This window comes from Panulirus ornatus, chromosome 2, assembly GCF_036320965.1.
Source record: "Panulirus ornatus isolate Po-2019 chromosome 2, ASM3632096v1, whole genome shotgun sequence".
Lineage (NCBI taxonomy): Eukaryota > Metazoa > Arthropoda > Malacostraca > Decapoda > Palinuridae > Panulirus > Panulirus ornatus.
In genome coordinates this window covers 31,575,326-31,594,488 of record NC_092225.1, presented here as the reverse complement: position 1 = coordinate 31,594,488, position 19,163 = coordinate 31,575,326, and the positions used below count along the sequence as shown (strand labels likewise).

The 19,163-nt window shown below is 38.2% G+C and overlaps 1 protein-coding gene across 3 annotated transcripts in view; it reads right to left on the bottom strand.

Annotated features, from left to right (window-relative positions):
- LOC139755838 (popeye domain-containing protein 3-like) overlaps positions 1-19,163 on the bottom strand; it is a 340,156-nt gene that overhangs the window by 13,248 nt on the left and 307,745 nt on the right. For 2 of the 3 annotated variants that reach the window (XM_071674451.1, XM_071674458.1), the window contains 2 exons: positions 10,915-11,056; positions 8,336-8,420 (listed from right to left, as the gene is read on the bottom strand). The exons of the other annotated variant lie outside the window; for it this stretch is intronic. In XM_071674451.1, coding sequence (XP_071530552.1) covers positions 8,336-8,420; positions 10,915-11,056 — 227 coding nt within the window. The remainder of the gene's footprint in view (positions 1-8,335; positions 8,421-10,914; positions 11,057-19,163) is intronic. 3 annotated transcript variants of the gene reach the window in all.

Below are 19,163 nucleotides of genomic sequence, written 5' to 3'. Positions count from 1 at the left end.
ATATTAACATACATTCATCAATTCACTTTCCCTTCCTCTACTTTGCATTTTCTTTCTTGCATAGAGCATATTTTCTCTCCGTGAAGCATTAGGGTGGAAAAACAAATCAAATCAAATTCATTAGTGTTGAAATTCAAGATCTACCTATAACTCTTTCTAAATATCACTTGCATACCTCCATCAAGCTTCAAAACACTACAATTCAATCCAGGAATAACATGAACAAGTTGAGCATAATCATATCATTTACTCTACCTTGGATACACCACATAATCAACATCACAATATCTGCTTCCCAAAAGATGGTGGTATTGTATAAGAGTTTTACTTATTTTTCATGTATAAAGCTACTTCATATCTACAGTGGTTTTATTCACCCCAGTATGCAATACCACTTACATATCTGGGGTGGCTCTTCCTCCATCTCCCTATTAGCTAAGGCAGAATAAAAGTCTTCCATCACATTGATTCTCTAGGCATCACTTCTCTCCAACTATCCTTTTCTGTTCATTGTGATGGTGCTGCCCTCTCCCTCATACTACAGGCCTTATTTTGCCCACTGCTCTTGTGACATGTCTGGATGTGTTCCTGCCATCAAGGCTTGGACTTGTGTCACACATCCTGTTGCTGCTTCATATAATTTCTGGATGGAGACAGGCCACATGAGGATTGATTTTTGTGATAACCCTCCATTTTCTCTAACAGCGAAGCGGTTGAATTCTATTTTTCCTTTCCCTTTTCCTATAACCTTTCTTCCTTTAACCCTAAGAAGGTATGTGATCACATATGGGGTTATCTTAAACTGAGAGCACCTGACATCATATGTGGACCAATTCTCCAAATGGCAGCCTCTGCTCTCAAGGCAAAATACATGGTCATTGATATTTGTAATGGTATCCCGCTCACTATTTCCACACACTACAGCCAAAATGTTACCCTCATACAGATAAATCTGATGTGGATATGACAAGAATGCCATTATGGGATCTGCATCCTCTTGTCATATGAAAAGTTTTGTTGCTGTGTCGCTCATACAAGATAACAGAAATGTCTCATGTAAAACTATAAGTAATAATCTTTGTACCACACAACTCACTTGGTAAGCCTGAAAATACTCATGTAGTACCTTATATGCTTGGCAGTGGTATAGCATAACCTAAAGAGCAAGCGGCACTCATAAAAAAGACTCAGCATCTCGAATGGTAGAACATTCTTTCCACCTATGACTGCCATGATTGGGGCATGTTTTGCCCACATCATGTTTGTTCAGTATAAAAAAAAAATCTTAATATCAAAGAGAACAAAGTAGAACCCAGGAGTAGAGCAGCAGAAATGAAAGACATCTGTGAAACTAAAGAACAATAAAAAGGTAAATGAAAACCAAAAGACAAGAGAGAAATGGACAAGATGAGAGCATAGAAAAAAGATGTACAGAAACACATTAACAAAACCTTAGAAGCTGATGAAAATTCAACCACAAAATTAGATAAAAAACACCTGACATTGTGGAAACAGTATTTCAATTAGGAATCCTTGATGCCAGAAGATGTGACAATAATGAAGAACGTGAATCTGCCCTGCCTGAAATTTGCCACAACTTTGACAAACATCACACCTGCAAATGGAAAGACAGATGCAGATGTACATATCCAAAAGGTCTAATGAAAATAAACAAGCTACTAATGTCGGAAATTACAGAAATGTTACTGGGAAAAGAAATGTAGTTTTACACATCAAGTGAAAATTTCGAACACAAGTGATGGAAATGGAGAAAGAAATGAAAAATTAAGGAGTACAAAAAACAAAATGGAGATATGACAACAGACATAATCAAAGAACTGAAAATAACTGGAGGCCATGCAACAAGAAAAAAAGAATAATGCACAGGTAAGAATATGATTAAAAGATACCTGGAGATGAAAGATGAAATACAAAACAAATGCAACACCAGAACATACCTCTAGGTGGCCTGCATGTGAAAATTACCAACCAGCAGGAATCAGGTCAAAATAAAAAAACTACAATGGTGACCAAAACCATTACAGAAAACAGCAAAATAATGGAATCTATCTATAGTAGTTGAAAACCTATCGACACAAATCACCTCAAGAATGAGAATTGCACAAGAAATCATTGATGAAAGTGAACAATATATAACAGAACATAAATTAAATCTCTTCTTGTATGAAACTAAGTAAAGAAAGAAATTAGAGGAGAAAATTAGTAACACTATGAAATCCTTGGAACATTATCTTTACTAATGTATAAAGTATAAGATTTAAAATTCCAAATTAGAAGTACATTGCTTCACTGAATATACAAAGATAACAATATGTAATTTTTATGAATGTGACAGAAATGTGAATAAACCAGAAAGTGAAATAGGAAGCAAGCCTTGAAGGTTGAGAGGGAATAGATAGTAAAAAGAAATCACAGAAAAAGTCAATTGATTGCAACAAGTACTCCTGCTATGAATAAGATAAACTTAGTGACATTCAGACCACCACCATCACCAAAGAAAGCTAGCTGATTGTAACAAAATTTAGTACAAGCAGAAGAGGAACTAAAGAAGGGAGATAAACTTGACCTAATTATCATATAATCTGGAGAGTTTAACTTTCATTCAACTGCATGAGATGAAAACAGCAGTGAATACAGATACAGTTACAAATATAAAAAACAAATAGTGGATCAGCAGACAAAAGAGAACTACTAAATAGGGGATGCAATCTTTGTGAGATGTTCAACCAAATCCAAAATCAGGTATGCTCCATAAAACACTGCCCCAATTAAAACAATCTTATTTCAATGCCCGCCTATCAAAAAAAGAATAGATTCATCCTATATCAATAAGGAAACAGAGATTTGCTCTGAGTCACTAAGTCCTGCTTTAAGTTGCTGAGGTCATAAACTGCAATGATTGGCTTTTGAAGTACGTGCCTACTGAACGACAAAGTTTCAATATGTAAACTTAAAATCAATTGTACTTTGAATTCTGCTGCTCTCATTTTATTCCCCCAAAGCATGTGTGTGAAGTGCATTCTCAGCTTGAACTATATCTTCAATTACAACAACAATCCCCCTATCATGATTTAAAAAATGTCCAACTCATGAAAAGAATGAACCCTGTGGTACTAGAATAATAACTGTAATAATATACAGATATATAAAGCAGTCTTAGCTTAACATTTGAGGAGCACTCCTAAAAACATGATGCAAAGTAAAATGAGTTTTACCTATAAGAAAAATGCTTTTTCATAATGCCACTAAAAATTTCCACTACCATTAGAAAATGAATATAACATACAAATGACCCCGACTTATGATGGTTTGACTTAAGACTTTTCGACTTTATGATGGTGAGATATCAACATCTTATCATAAATTAGGCTTTGTGCTGAATTATTTTGTCCAACTGTAGGCTAAAGTAAGCGTTCTGATAACATTTAAATTAGGCTAGGGTAGGCTAAGATGTTTGGTAGGTTGATGTACAGTATTAAATGTATTTTCGACTTATGATATTTTCAACTTATAATAAGTTTCTTGGATCGTTACCCCATCGTAAGTGAAGGAGCATCTGTGTGTATATATATATATATATATATATATATAAGTGGAGAGATAGGTAGTATGTTTGAGGAAAGGAACCTGGATGTTTTGGCTCTGAGTGAAACGAAGCTCAAGGGTAAAGGGGAAGAGTGGTTTGGGAATGTCTGGGGAGTAAAGTCAGGGGTTAGTGAGAGGACAAGAGCAAGGGAAGGAGTAGCAATACAGGATCCTGAAACAGGAGTTGTGGGAGTATGTGATAGAGTGTAAGAAAGTAAATTCTCGATTAATATGGGTAAAACTGAAAGTTGATGGAGAGAGGTGGGTGATTATTGGTGCATATGCACCTGGGCATGAGAAGAAAGATCAAGAGAGGCAAGTGTTTTGGGAGCAGCTGAATGAGTGTGTTAGTGGTTTTGATGCACGAGACCGGGTTATAGTGATGGGTGATTTGAATGCAAAGGTGAGTAATGTGGCAGTTGAGGGAATAATTGGTATACATGGGGTGTTCAGTGTTGTAAATGGAAATGGTGAAGAGCTTGTAGATTTATGTGCTGAAAAAGGACTGATGATTGGGAATACCTGGTTTAAAAAGCGAGATATACATAAGTATACTTATGTAAGTAGGAGAGATGGCCAGAGAGCGTTATTGGATTACGTGTTAATTGACAGGCGTGCGAAAGAGAGACTTTTGGATGTTAATGTGCTGAGAGGTGCAACTGGAGGGATGTCTGTTCATTATCTTGTGGAGGCTAAGGTGAAGATTTGTATGGGTTTTCAGAAAAGAAGAGTGAATGTTGGGGTGAAGAGGGTGGTGAGAGTAAGTGAGCTTGAGAAGGAGACCTGTGTGAGGAAGTACCAGGAGAGACTGAGTACAGAATGGAAAAAGGTGAGAACAATGAAAGCAAGGGGAGTGGGGGAGGAATGGGATGTATTTAGGGAATCAGTGATGGATTGCGCAAAAGATGCTTGTGGCATGAGAAGAGTGGGAGGTGGGTTGATTAGAAAGGGTAGTGAGTGGTGGGATGAAGAAGTAAGAGTATTAGTGAAAGAGAAGAGAGAGGCATTTGGACGATTTTTGCAGGGAAAAAATGCAATTGAGTGGGAGAAGTATAAAAGAAAGAGACAGGAGGTCAAGAGAAAGGTGCAAGAGGTGAAAAAAAGGGCAAATGAGAGTTGGGGTGAGAGAGTATCATTAAATTTTAGGGAGAATAAAAAGATGTTCTGGAAGGAGGTAAATAAAGTGTGTAGGACAAGGGAGCAAATGGGAACTTCAGTGAAGGGCGGAAATGGGGAGGTGATAACAAGTAGTGGTGATGTGAGAAGGAGATGGAGTGAGTATTTTGAAGGTTTGTTGAATGTGTTTGATGATAGAGTGGCAGATATAGGGTGTTTTGGTCGAGGTGGTGTGCAAAGTGAGAGGGTTAGGGAAAATGATTTGGTAAACAGAGAAGAGGTAGTGAAAGCTTTGCGGAAGATGAAAGCCGGCAAGGCAGCAGGTTTGGATGGTATTGCAGTGGAATTTATTAAAAATGGGGGTGACTGTATTGTTGACTGGTTGGTAAGGTTATTTAATGTATGTATGACTCATGGAGAGGTGCCTGAGGATTGGCGGAATGCGTGCATAGTGCCATTGTACAAAGGCAAAGGGGATAAGAGTGAGTGCTCAAATTACAGAGGTATAAGTTTGTTGAGTATTCCTGGTAAATTATATGGAAGGGTATTGATTGAGAGGGTGAAGGCATGTACAGAGCATCAGATTGGGGAAGAGCAGTGTGGTTTCAGAAGTGGTAGAGGATGTGTGGATCAGGTGTTTGCTTTGAAGAATGTATGTGAGAAATACTTAGAAAAGCAAATGGATTTGTATGTAGCATTTATGGATCTGGAGAAGGCATATGATAGAGTTGATAGAGATGCTCTGTGGAAGGTATTAAGAATATATGGTGTGGGAGGAAAGTTGTTAGAAGCAGTGAAAAGTTTTTATCGAGGATGTAAGGCATGTGTACGTGTAGGAAGAGAGGAAAGTGATTGGTTCTCAGTGAATGTAGGTTTGCAACAGGGGTGTGTGATGTCTCCATGGTTGTTTAATTTGTTTATGGATGGGGTTGTTAGGGAGGTAAATGCAAGAGTTTTGGAAAGAGGGGCAAGTATGAAGTCTGTTGGGGATGAGAGAGCTTGGGAAGTGAGTCAGTTGTTGTTCGCTGATGATACAGCGCTGGTGGCTGATTCATGTGAGAAACTGCAGAAGCTGGTGGCTGATTCATGTGAGAAACTGCAGAAGCTGGTGACTGAGTTTGGTAAAGTGTGTGGAAGAAGAAAGTTGAGAGTGAATGTGAATAAGAGCAAGGTTATTAGGTACAGTAGGGTTGAGGGTCAAGTCAATTGGGAGGTGAGTTTGAATGGAGAAAAACTGGAGGAAGTGAAGTGTTTTAGATATCTGGGAGTGGATCTGGCAGCGGATGGAACCATGGAAGCGGAAGTGGATCATAGGGTGGGGGAGGGGGCGAAAATTCTGGGGGCCTTGAAGAATGTGTGGAAGTCGAGAACATTATCTCGGAAAGCAAAAATGGGTATGTTTGAAGGAATAGTGGTTCCAACAATGTTGTATGGTTGCGAGGCGTGGGCTATGGATAGAGTTGTGCGCAAGAGGATGGATGTGCTGGAAATGAGATGTTTGAGGACAATGTGTGGTGTGAGGTGGTTTGATCGAGTGAGTAACGTAAGGGTAAGAGAGATGTGTGGAAATAAAAAGAGCGTGGTTGAGAGAGCAGAAGAGGGTGTTTTGAAATGGTTTGGGCACATGGAGAGAATGAGTGAGGAAAGATTGACCAAGAGGATATATGTGTCGGAGGTGGAGGGAACGAGGAGAAGAGGGAGACCAAATTGGAGGTGGAAAGATGGAGTGAAAAAGATTTTGTGTGATCGGGGCCTGAACATGCAGGAGGGTGTAAGGAGGGCAAGGAATAGAGTGAATTGGAGCGATGTGGTATACAGGGGTTGACGTGCTGTCAGTGGAGTGAATCAAGGCATGTGAGGCGTCTGGGGTGGACCATGGAAAGCTGTGTAGGTATGTATACACGTGTGTGGACATGTGTATGTACATGTGTATGGGGGGGGGGGGTTGGGCCATTTCTTTCGTCTGTTTCCTTGCGCTACCTCGCAGACGCGGGAGACAGCGACAAAGTATAAAAAAAAAAAAAAAAAAAAAAAAAAAAAAAAAATATATATATATATATATATATATATATATATTTTTTTTTTTGCTTTGTCGCTGTCTCCCGCGTTTGTGAGGTAGCGCAAGGAAACAGACGAAAGAAATGGCCCAACCCACCCCCATACACATGTATATACATACACGTCCACACACGCAAATATACATACCTACACAGCTTTCCATGGTTTACCCCAGACGCTTCACATGCCCTGATTTAATCCACTGACAGCACGTCAACCCCGGTATACCACATCGATCCAATTCACTCTATTCCTTGCCCTCCTTTCACCCTCCTGCATGTTCAGGCCCCGATCACACAAAATCTTTTTCACTCCATCTTTCCACCTCCAATTTGGTCTCCCACTTCTCGTTCCCTCCACCTCCAACACATATATCCTCTTGGTCAATCTTCCTCACTCATTCTCTCCATGTGCCCAAACCATTTCAAAACACCCTCTTCTGCTCTCTCAACCACGCTCTTTTTATTTCCACACATCTCTCTTACCCTTACATTACTTACTCGATCAAACAACCTCACACCACACATTGTCCTCAAACTTCTCATTTCCAGCACATCCACCCTCCTGTGCACAACTCTATCCATAGCCCACGCCTCGCAACCATACAAAATTGTTGGAACCACTATTCCTTCAAACATACCCATTTTTGCTTTCCGAGATAATGTTCTCGACTTCCACACATTCTTCAAGGCTCCCAGGATTTTCGCCCCCTCCCCCACCCTATGATCCACTTCCACTTCCATGGTTCCATCCGCTGCCAGATCCACTCCCAGATATCTAAAACACTTTACTTCCTCCAGTTTTTCTCCATTCAAACTTACCTCCCAATTGACTTGACCCTCAACCCTACTGTACCTAATAACCTTGCTCTTATTCACATTTACTCTTAACTTTCTTCTTTCACACACTTTACCAAACTCAGTCACCAGCTTCTGCAGTTTCTCACATGAATCAGCCACCAGCGCTGTATCATCAGCGAACAACAACTGACTCACTTCCCAAGCTCTCTCATCCACAACAGACTTCATACTTGCCCCTCTTTCCAAAACTCTTGCATTTACCTCCCTAACAACCCCATCCATAAACAAATTAAACAACCATGGAGACATCACACACCCCTGCCGCAAACCTACATTCACTGAGAACCAATCATATATATATATATATATATATATATATATATATATATATATATATCAAGCAGAAAAGGAAAAAGGAAGGTTAAGATGATGATGAGAAGGCAGCAGGAAAACAAAAAGAGGAAAGAAATAGAAGAGGAGGAGGAACTGGAAGAGAAGGAAGATGAAGAATACCAAGGAAGGTAGCAACAAAGATTAACTGGAAAATAGCCACCAGATAGTACTTATTATTCTGTATAAAATTAGATTAACTGTTGGTCTAACATGTTCAACATCACACTACAATGTATCAAGTAATAATATACTCAAGTCCAAATGAGTCAATACTGTTCCTGTAGTCTGTCCAGTGATGAGAAACATCTGACATTGATAACAGTCTAAGAGAAAAATTAAGCAGTATGGCTATCAGTACTCACCTGTTCACAGGAGTAAGAGCCTGAGGGCCCTCCCCTACGGCACCTTCCAGCTGACGTTCCAGGAGGCTGTCCTCATCGTCGCCACCTACCACAGGTCATCAAAGCGCTGGGTCACAGGTCATCACAGTGCTGGGTCACAACACATCATGCACTACATTGACAGCTTCACACATGCTAAGCCTAATTTGGAGTCCATGTCAACCCTTTTCCTTTAACCCAAATAATTTGCAAAGAGTAAAAGATGTCAAGTGATGAAAAACAATCTTTTTGAGTTGATGGAGTACAGCAGAAATAGCTGATAACAAAGTGAATTACATCCTGTGATACTGTAACAAATAGCTTTTTTGTTGCATTTCGAAATTCAAATTTTGAATGCAGTTGTCTGGCACTCTCTGAATCCTCTTGTATATTACTGCATTATACTGTAAGGCTGTGGAGTTAAAATGAAGTTTAAAATTCTTGTTCTGCAAACTGTCACACAACAAAAATCCTTGAGATAATGAACATGATCAGTAAAAACTCAGTAAACACACCAATTCAAAATTTCTTTCTGTCCAGTAAGAATGCCAATAAGTTGGAGTTGTCATGAAATGAGAAATCATGATGGTATGACACCAGTTCAGACAATGCCCTTAATCATAAGGGGTTGGTATAATGTGCAGCAGTATTCAGAAGTGGCTGTCATTCTAGCCAACTATAATTATTAAGATGAATGTATACAACTCAAAACAGTATGAATATAGCATCAATGCAACAGCTTTCATCTGACAGAAGTTTTTTTTTAATTTTTTTCTATTAAAGAACTATAAATATGTCAAGAAACCTGAAAATGTCACCAGGTTTGCATATGTTGTCTCAGAGACACTGCAGAAGAGAGTAACAAATTAGCATGCCACTATCATTATATCTATCATTATACAACCTCTGGATCCATTTCATAGGGCTCCTGCAATTTCATGGCTGCACTCAATGCAAGAGTAAGGAAGTGATGGACTCCTTTAGAGCAAGAAGTTCCTCTGCACAACTGTACTCCTTTCTGTTAAATGACATTGATATAGCAATGCTGAAAGTGACATCTCTCTTATGGTGCATATATTTGTAGGCAGTGTCAGGTAAAACCAATTAGAATGTTTTTAAAGCTACAGATTTATGGGAAAAAGAAAAAGGTTCACACTGTTAAAGTCTGGAGTTGGACACAAACCAGTGAAACAGCAATGGTGAAATCAGCTATGAGAGACACGTGATCTTTAGAGCTAGAAGAACATCTTCAAAGTTAATGTATGAGTATATATCTAACAAGGAGATTAAAGATTAATAGTAAATGAGAAACAAAGAAGAATATAAGGTGCTGAAACAGAGCAACAGACATGAAACAGAAAACAGCAAATAACTTAAGTGCAATGTAGCCAAGCTGCCACAACCTCCAACTGGCAGGCTCTCTACTTATCAAGCTTAGTGCTGGAAGACTGCTGACTAAATTCAATTTCACATAATTATAGAAACTACTGGTCATTTATTGCACCAAAAACAGTCAGTATAAAGCTTCACAAATGAAACAAACTAAAAGAGCAATAAAGACAAAATGAAAAATACATATGATTAACGGTGTGTATTATATGCAGCATGGGAAAAAATGCATGATGATTTTCAGTAAATATATCCTAATATGACAATGATACGTGAGAATCAAGAGTAGGATCATTTGGTGGCAGTTTTACCAGCCCCTCTGATGTTCCTGTACCTAATCTATAAATCTTTATCTAATGTGCACTGTTTATTACAAAACTCAGAAGACATATCTTAAGCAAGTGTAACATTCTTACACAAGAATATCAAACAGAGAGATGCTGGCACATTACATGAACCTAACAATCCTAAAAACACTTTTCACTACCATACATTTTCCCCATGTGCCAGCTCTTATACCTTCTCGCAACATACACTAAACCTACCGATAAAGCAACTAGAAAATTAACTTCAAATAAACGAGAAGATATTTTCAGGCATGACCAAAGTGACAAGTGTATACAAGGAATTTATCATCATATCTGTCTTTTGTAAATCAGATGCAATAGGTCCCCAATTAAAGTGTCCTAAAAACTGCATGGGAAGTCATTAAGGAAAATAAATGGACTAAAATTTCTCTGGAGCAGTTGTGAATCAGGACTCATGTGTCTCTTCATGTTAACAGGATTTTCATGCCTGTTCTTAATGGGATTTCAAAATTATTTCCAAGCACTCAAGTAAACATACAGTTATAACTACCTAAATACTCCCAACATCCATTTGGAAAACAAAAAAGCCCTAAAACTTTTTAAGAATATCAGTGTCCCAGCCCTTGATTCTGAGGATTCTCATGCTGAAGTGGGGAAAACTGATGTATGAATGTTTCATGTTAGGATTAAACGTGCTTCCAACCCTTCATGATGAGAAATTTGTTTCATGGGTTTTGAAATAGAAAACCTTTTGTGTACAGTCCTACCATATCATCATTAGTGGTGGGAGCTTTGGTAATGATGCCTAGAGCGTGAGCGTCCTCACTGTCCATGACTAACCGTGAGAACAACAGTGTACCCTACCCTGCAACTGTCGGTTGATTATGGCTGTTATGCTCCCCGACTCTTCCCCTTTCTTGACCACCAGCAGCGGCTTTGTCTCGCTGTCATCAGACAGGTTGGCAACGCAGTGGCCATTGCCCATCCCTGACAGACTCTCGTTGACCTGAGGACCGATAAGGTGAGGTCATGTCGCATTTCTTGGCACGTCTTGGAGGGAGGGATTGGGGTATCAAACTCGTGAATCTTCTTTGCATTTCAGTGAACAATTCCAATATGATTAGGATTTAATTACCGTTAGAACAACATTATGTCTTACCCAACTTTAGATAATATAGATAATATCCGAATGTGTTTGAAGAAATCATTATTTAAAGAAAAATTAATTACCTCTACTTAAGATCAATTATAAGGATTTAATATCTACAATATTTAACTACCTACTTTGTGGCTGTGCTGAATGATGAATCATTTTTGCATGATTCATTAAGGTGTTCATAGGACACTACACACCCAAAACATAAAATGCAAATAACTCAACACTCAAGTAACCAAACATTGCAGGGTGCAGGAACAATCAAGTGGGTCAAAGTAAAACAGTATAGTCTACAGAGGAGAGCATGAAGAGGTACAAGGTGCGTCAGCTGTCTCACTGTGTCTCAGAACAGGATCACAGACTCCCTATAAGCATGTTAATTGCTGGATATTGTTATGAAAAAAGGATTTTCATACAAATCAGAATTCTCATAACAGCAACTTACTCATGAGTTACAGCACAAGGAAAATTTTAATACTTTAGTCCTTTCTTCCAATATGATAGCCTTTGCTTTACTCACTGTGCAATAACTTTTTAATTACAACCATTATGCAATAAATACATAGTAAAGACAGCATATTTCTGACCACTGAACATGAATATTCATGTACTCAAATTTCATTGTGCATTTCCTCATCAGAAATTAAAGGTGTACAAAAGTAGATCAACTAAAGCATATGGATTGCATCTGACACCTACAAAAGTGGCACAATACCTGGTAAGGTGCTCTAGAATGCTATCCATCTAATCTCAGCTTCAGTGTACAAACATACCATGTCACCCTATTCATACCATGTGAGAGCAAAGAACGTTGATTATCCTTTGAAATAAATGAAAAGGGAATTATTCTCATGTCATGCATCTAATTAGAGTTCATGGTATAAGAACTCATCCATAATGGAACTAGACAACTTTTCCAAGTTTTGGTGATATTCTAAGGTATTAGGGAATCATCTTTTTCACCCCAGCACTGTAGCATGCACAAGTCTGCTTATGGAAACCACATGATACTGGGATTGATTCAGTCATGGAGAGCGAAGACGAATAGTAATACCGTGATATACATCTTCATTAGCCTAATACATTAAAGGCAAGCATAACATAGTATAAATGAATTATGTTTCAGCTGTTACATGCTTGATGTCCTTTTGTTTTTCATGCAACAGAGGAGACAAATGAAAAAAATATCATTTCATTTACACAGTCTTATTCAACCCTTATGGTATTACATTTTCCTCAATAAAATCTTATGAAAAATAAAAATATTCTAATCAGGTGGAAAGGTTGAAAATCATAAATTACTGTAAAGCACCCTTGCAGTCTTAAATTTCTGAGCGACAATAAAAGGATCTTAACTTTTGGTAAAGTAGTTGGTAATGTTGATGATCCCTCCAATATTTTTCGTCAAGCATCATTTACCTCTCATCTCATCTTCTGAACCAATCAATCATGGGTGCTGATATGCATTTCTTTTTCCCTGTAAGGATAAAAGCGCGCTTCCCCAAACATTTGTAGTGGCATATAAGAAATAAATGTGAAATATGAGACACCTATGGTTAGTGCATGCACAGTTCTGTCATCATTCCATGAATGTGATCTATCATTAACTATTAAAAATTCTCCACTCTTATCTATTTCAACTGTCAGCATGCTAAGCCACCTTTGTTATACACAACCAACCTTTAGTAATGTAGTATACCAAATAAATGTAAAATGTTCAATTTCATAAGACAACCCTATAAATGACAGCAAATATAAACACTTGGCACTGACTTAAAAAGGTAAAAGATTCGTCTCCGTTCTCCATGGATGACACTGCAATACAATCAGAAACTTGGTACTACTATTTCCTTTCTCAAGGGTATAATTTCTCCTCTTGGCAATCTTGCACTATTTTTCAGATACATGAATATATCTACTGGATTACAAAGAACGTGGGATTACAGGGTAACACTATAACTGCTGAAATAATAACACCTGCAAGACATGTTTTGGTTCCCTACTGATCAAATATACATATACATATATATATATATATATATATATATATATATATATATATATATATATATATATGCACAATCACCGGTGGTGATTGTGCAAATATCTCTTCAAAGTGAAGATTCTGCATATATATATATATATATATATATATATATATATATATATATATATATATATATATATATATATATATATATATATATATATATTGGAAAGATCACAATTGAGCCTGTGATCAGGTATATATTCCTGAGTCCACGGAGAAATGAAACAGGTGTTTCATTTCCCCCTGAACTCATATATACATATATATATATATATATATATATATATATATATATATATATATATATATATATATATATATATTGTACCTATAATCATCCAAGGATAAATTTCTATGAGAGAGTCCTAGTGTTATGTAGGACCTTTCTTCATGTTCCTGTAGCCTAAGGTTGCACTAATTCCAGTAGGCAGGAAATGCAGACTCCCTTGAAGTGAGAAGTTCTTTGACAAAACTGTATTCCCAATGATACAGTCTTGCCAAAGATGACTTTTCACTCATTGTGAAATCTCTTGCAGAGCCCAATAACATCAATATATATATATATATATATATATATATATATATATATATATATATATATATATATATATATATATATATATATCAATTCACCAAGATGTGACATCTTATGGTGGGGATAAAGTACTACCTATGAATTAAAGTGAGGGTGTTGTCAAGTGTACCGAAAGTAAGAGTGACGCGGTTTAGGACAACCCTTGCAAGAGTAAGAGCTAAAGTGAGGGTATACCGGGGTAAAACTGCTGGCCTGCTGCAGGGTCCTGATGATCTGCAAGACAGCTGCTGGCTGCACACCATACCAGAAGAAAACCACACTTCAGTCAGTTAGTAACCACTTAGAAATTAGCAGTAACTAACAGTTCACAGAAAAATATCACTGCAGATGTAAACATCTTGTAAGTTGACAATAGTTGTAGTCACTTGCACTGATGCAGCCATGCAATTTTGTTCATATGAAGCACATACCAAGTTGGGAGGATGAAAGACAATGACCCCAATCAACACTGCTCAGTCAGCTAATCAACCAAAAGAAAACCTAACCCAGTTCAAATAATAATTGAGCTTAGAAAGGCTAAAAAAACTAGTTCAAATTGATGTGTTTATCTCACATCATTCATTTGACATTAATTCCATTTTCAATATTACATAAAATAAAGACCTATCAAATCAGGTAAAAGTGCAGTCATCTGTAACATATACGACCAAATACAAGCTCAAAATGCCAAGGGGAATTGTGGAAGAAAGACTATATTAAAGCAATCTATGATCATATATAGACACAAAATATAAAGGGAAATTGTGGGAGAAAAACTATACCAGAGCAATCATCTTTTGTCTATGCTTGATCATCGTTTTTTGCATTAATGATGCAATGCCAAAAACAGAAGAAAGGCAGCATCTGCTTACATCCATTCTCTAGCTGTCATGTTTAATGCAGTGAAACTACAGCTCCCTATCCACAACCAGGCTCCACAGACCTTTCACGGTTTACCCTTGATGCTTCACATACCCTGGTTCAATTCACTAAGAACACAATGACCCCTGTATACCACATCATTTCATTTAATCTATCATGTGCACACCTTTCACCCTCCATCTCCAATTTGGTCACCTTGTTCTCTTTGTTCACCCTCCTGCATATTTAGGGATCAATCACTCTAAATCTTTTTTACTCAATTTTTCCATCTCCAATTTGGTCTCCCAGTTCTCCTTGTTCCCTCCACTTCTGACACATATCCTCTTTATCAACCTTTCCTCTCATTTTCTCTATATGTCCAAACCATTTTAGCACACCCTCAACAGCTCTCTCAACCACACTCTTTTTTATTACAACACATCTCTCTTACCCTTTCATTACTTACTCGATCAAACCAACTCACACCACACATGTCCTCAGACTCTTCATTTCCAACACATCCGCTCTCATATGCAGTCTTCTCTACAGCCCATACCTCACATACCCATTTTTGCCTTCCCAGATAATGATGTCTATTAATACATTCTTCAGTGCTCCCAGATCCTTTGCCCTCTCACCCAACCAATGACCCACTTCTGCTTCTAAGTTTCCATTTGCTGCCATGTCCACTTCCATGTATCTAAAATAATTCTCTTCCTCCAAGTTTTCTCCATTCAAACTAACAGCCCAAGCTAACCTGCCCATCAACTCAGCTAAACCTAATAACTTTGCTTTTATTTGCATCAATCTCAACTTCCTCCTTTCACACACTTCCAAACTCAGTAACCAACTTCTGCAATTTCAAGCTCAAATCTGCCACCAGTGCTGTATCATCAGCAAACAACAACTGATTCACTTACCAGGCTTTCTCATCCCCTGCAGACTGCATACTCATCTCTCTATTTAAGACTCTTGCATTTACCTCCCCATGCATAAACAAATAAAACAACCATGATGACATCACAACCCTGCCATAGATTAACCTTCACTTGGGACCATTCACTTTCCTCTTTTCCTACTTGTACTCATACCATACACCCTTGATAAAAAAAATTTCATTGCTTCTAGCAGCTTTCATCCTCCACTGTATATTCTTAAAACCTTCCACAAAGCATCTATATCAACCCTATCATATACTTTCTTTAGATCAATAAATGCCACATACAAATCAATCTGTTTTGCTAAGTATTTCTCACATTCTTCAATGCACATACTTGATCCAAACTTCCTCTGCCACTTCTGAAATCAGAGTCTGTCCGAAATCTGCTGCTCTGTACATACTTTCACTCTCTCAATCACTGCCCTCCCATACAACATACCAGGTATACTCAACAGACTTCTACCACTGTAGTCTGAGCACTTAGCTTTACCCCCTTATCTTTAAACAAGGAGACTATGCATGCATTCAGCCAATCCTCAGGTAACTCTCTATGATTCAAACATACAATGAAAATCCTAACTAACTAATCAACAACACAGTCACCTCTTTTCCTAATAAATTCAACAGAAATACCATCCGCTTCAGCTGCCTGGCAACATTTCATCCTTCATAAGGCTTTCACCACCTCTTCCTTGTTCCCAAAAGCACTCTCCATGACTTTCACTTTGCATACCATCCCGGCCCAAACACCCCACATCTGCCACCTTATCATCATGCACGGTCCTTCATAATACAATATCTCCTCCTCACTTTATCACTATCACCACTTTTCCTTTTGCACCTTTCACCAATGTTCCTAATTTGCACATTATTAACCTCCTTCCACAACATCTTATTCTTCTTAAAGTATATTGATACTCGCTCACCCCAATTCTCATTTGCCCCCCTTTTCATCCCCTGCAACCTCCTTCACACATGCTGCTTTCTCTTATCTATATTCCCCAATCATTTGCATTCCTTCCCTGTAAGTACCACCCAAACACCTACCTTTTCTCTTTCATTAGCAACTTTACCTCTTCATCCCACCACACATTGCCCTTTCTAATCAGCCTACTTCCCACCCTTTGCATGCCACATGCATCTCTTGCACATGCCAGCTCTGTTTCCCTAAATATCTCTCATTTCTCACCCTCTCCCCTTGCTTCATTTGATCCATCTTATGCTATTCTAAACTCAATCTCTCCTGGCATTTCTCCAAACAAGTCTCTTTTCCAAGCTCACTTACTTTCACTCCTCTCTTCTTAATGACACTGTTTTCTCTTTTCCTAAAACCTCTACAAATCTTCAACCTTGCTTCCACAAGATAGTCATTAGACATCCCACCAGTTGCCCCTCTCAGCACACTTACATCCAAAAGTTTCTCTTTTACACACCTATCAATTGATATGTAATCCAATAATGATTACTGACCATCTTTCCTACTCACATACACGTACTCGTGTATGTCCTTTTTAAACCAGGTATTCTTAATCACAAGTTCTTATTCAGCACACAACTCCACAAGCTATTTGCCATTTCCAATCATAATACTGAATACCCCATGCCCCCCAAGTATACCCTCAACTGCCTTCCTGTAAAGAAAGAGCCCCCACCTCCTAATCACGCATGAAAAGCAGCCTTAAGTTGTTTTCGGCTGCAGTGCTGGATAATGGGTCAAACCCTAACATTTTTATACAGTCATGTATGATTTTTCACTACTAAGGTATGCCTCAAACCAGGAAGATCACTTTGTCACAACTCCATCACTAAAATGCAATACTCAGTCAGGTGCTCCAACTGCCTCCAGTAGCTCAATCTTCACAATCTATCATTCCTCCACAAAGGATAACTCAAAAACAAGGACATGCAACAAACATTTAAATATCTAATACATCCCTCTAAACTATCTGCTCCCAAGGTAAACATTCCACAGCACCAGCACAAAGTACACAACCCCACCCTTCGATGGTTATCTCCTGCCCCTACAGAACCCTGCTCACACACTAAATATGGTACAATTCAACACCAATGGCATCCTAAACAAGCACTCAGAAGTTTTCTTCAAAAACACAACATATATTTACCCCTAATTCAAGATCCTTCCTCTTTCCTTTTTATATCTAAACAACCCTAAAACAAAACATAAGAAGGACAAGGAGGAATCCTCAAAACACAAGTACATCACGACATCCCTTTGTCAGCCACCTCTATAAATATAACACAGATCACAAACAATGATAACACTCACAGAATACAATCCATAAAAATGAAAACACTTACTGCCATCTGCCCTTCTAGATACTTTAACTCATTGCAGAATCTGACTAAAATGCCCAATGGCTATCTATGCAGATATTTCAACACCCACCATCCTGCATGGCTAGATACACACCTGAGATAACTTAGGTGAACAATTCATAAAACAAATGCATCCTTTCATTATCTATGCAACCAACCAACCAAACTCCTAACCAATCACCTCCAGCAACCAACCTCCCAAGATATTTTTTGCACACCAGCACTGCATACAAGGACCCCCTGGATCACAATACATGAACCCTGCTCAAAGCATTTTGCACTTTAACCTTTTCCCTAACCCACTCAACCCAAACAACCAACAAGAGACATATGCAAACTGTAAGACAGCAGAATGGCCACCATTCACACAGTACATGAAATCAAGGATCTAAAACTTTATCACTTGTGATCTCCCATCTCTCTGTCATGCCATTTCACACTACGTCATCACCAACCAAGCCAGCAAGAAGCACATGCTACTAGGGCCTACAGAGATATGATCCAAACTTATCCCCCAAGTTCAAAACCTAAAAAAAACAAAGAAAAATTGCTCTCTGTCAGTGGCAATCACAGAAAAAAAAAAAATCCTAAACAATACCATCAGAGAGACAACAGCAAGCCAGCACCCTTCCCTTCCCTTAACACTTTAAAAAACAAAACCCAAAACAATCAACTCTGATGCACATCGGAGAACTACTTAACCATTAACCAATGACAAGCCTAAACTGAAAAGTAACAAAAAACAAAGAAGTTTTCATCCCAAAACAAGAGCTTACCCACCATTTACTCCCAGAGACATACAAAATACAGTCAAACAAAAACAATACAATTTCCATCCCAAAACAACAGCTTTTCCACTTTTTACTCTCGGAGACTCACTCACTACAATCAAAACCCTACAGAACTCAACTGCAGCAAGTTCTGACAACACAGCAAACTCCCTCACAAAACACTTTGGCCTAACTGCAATCCAAGCTCTTACAGATAGATATATTTAACAACACCTGTCTTACATAGCCATGTAAGAAAGTCCAAAATATGTGGAAGTATGCGAACATAGTATCAACCACAAAAACCTCCATAACATTCAATTTTCCCTCCTCTTGCAGCTTTATATCACTTCTGTCTTTGGTATCCAAACTCTGAAAAACTGACCAACATCAAAATCATACAAAACATCCCCCTCTTACCTAAT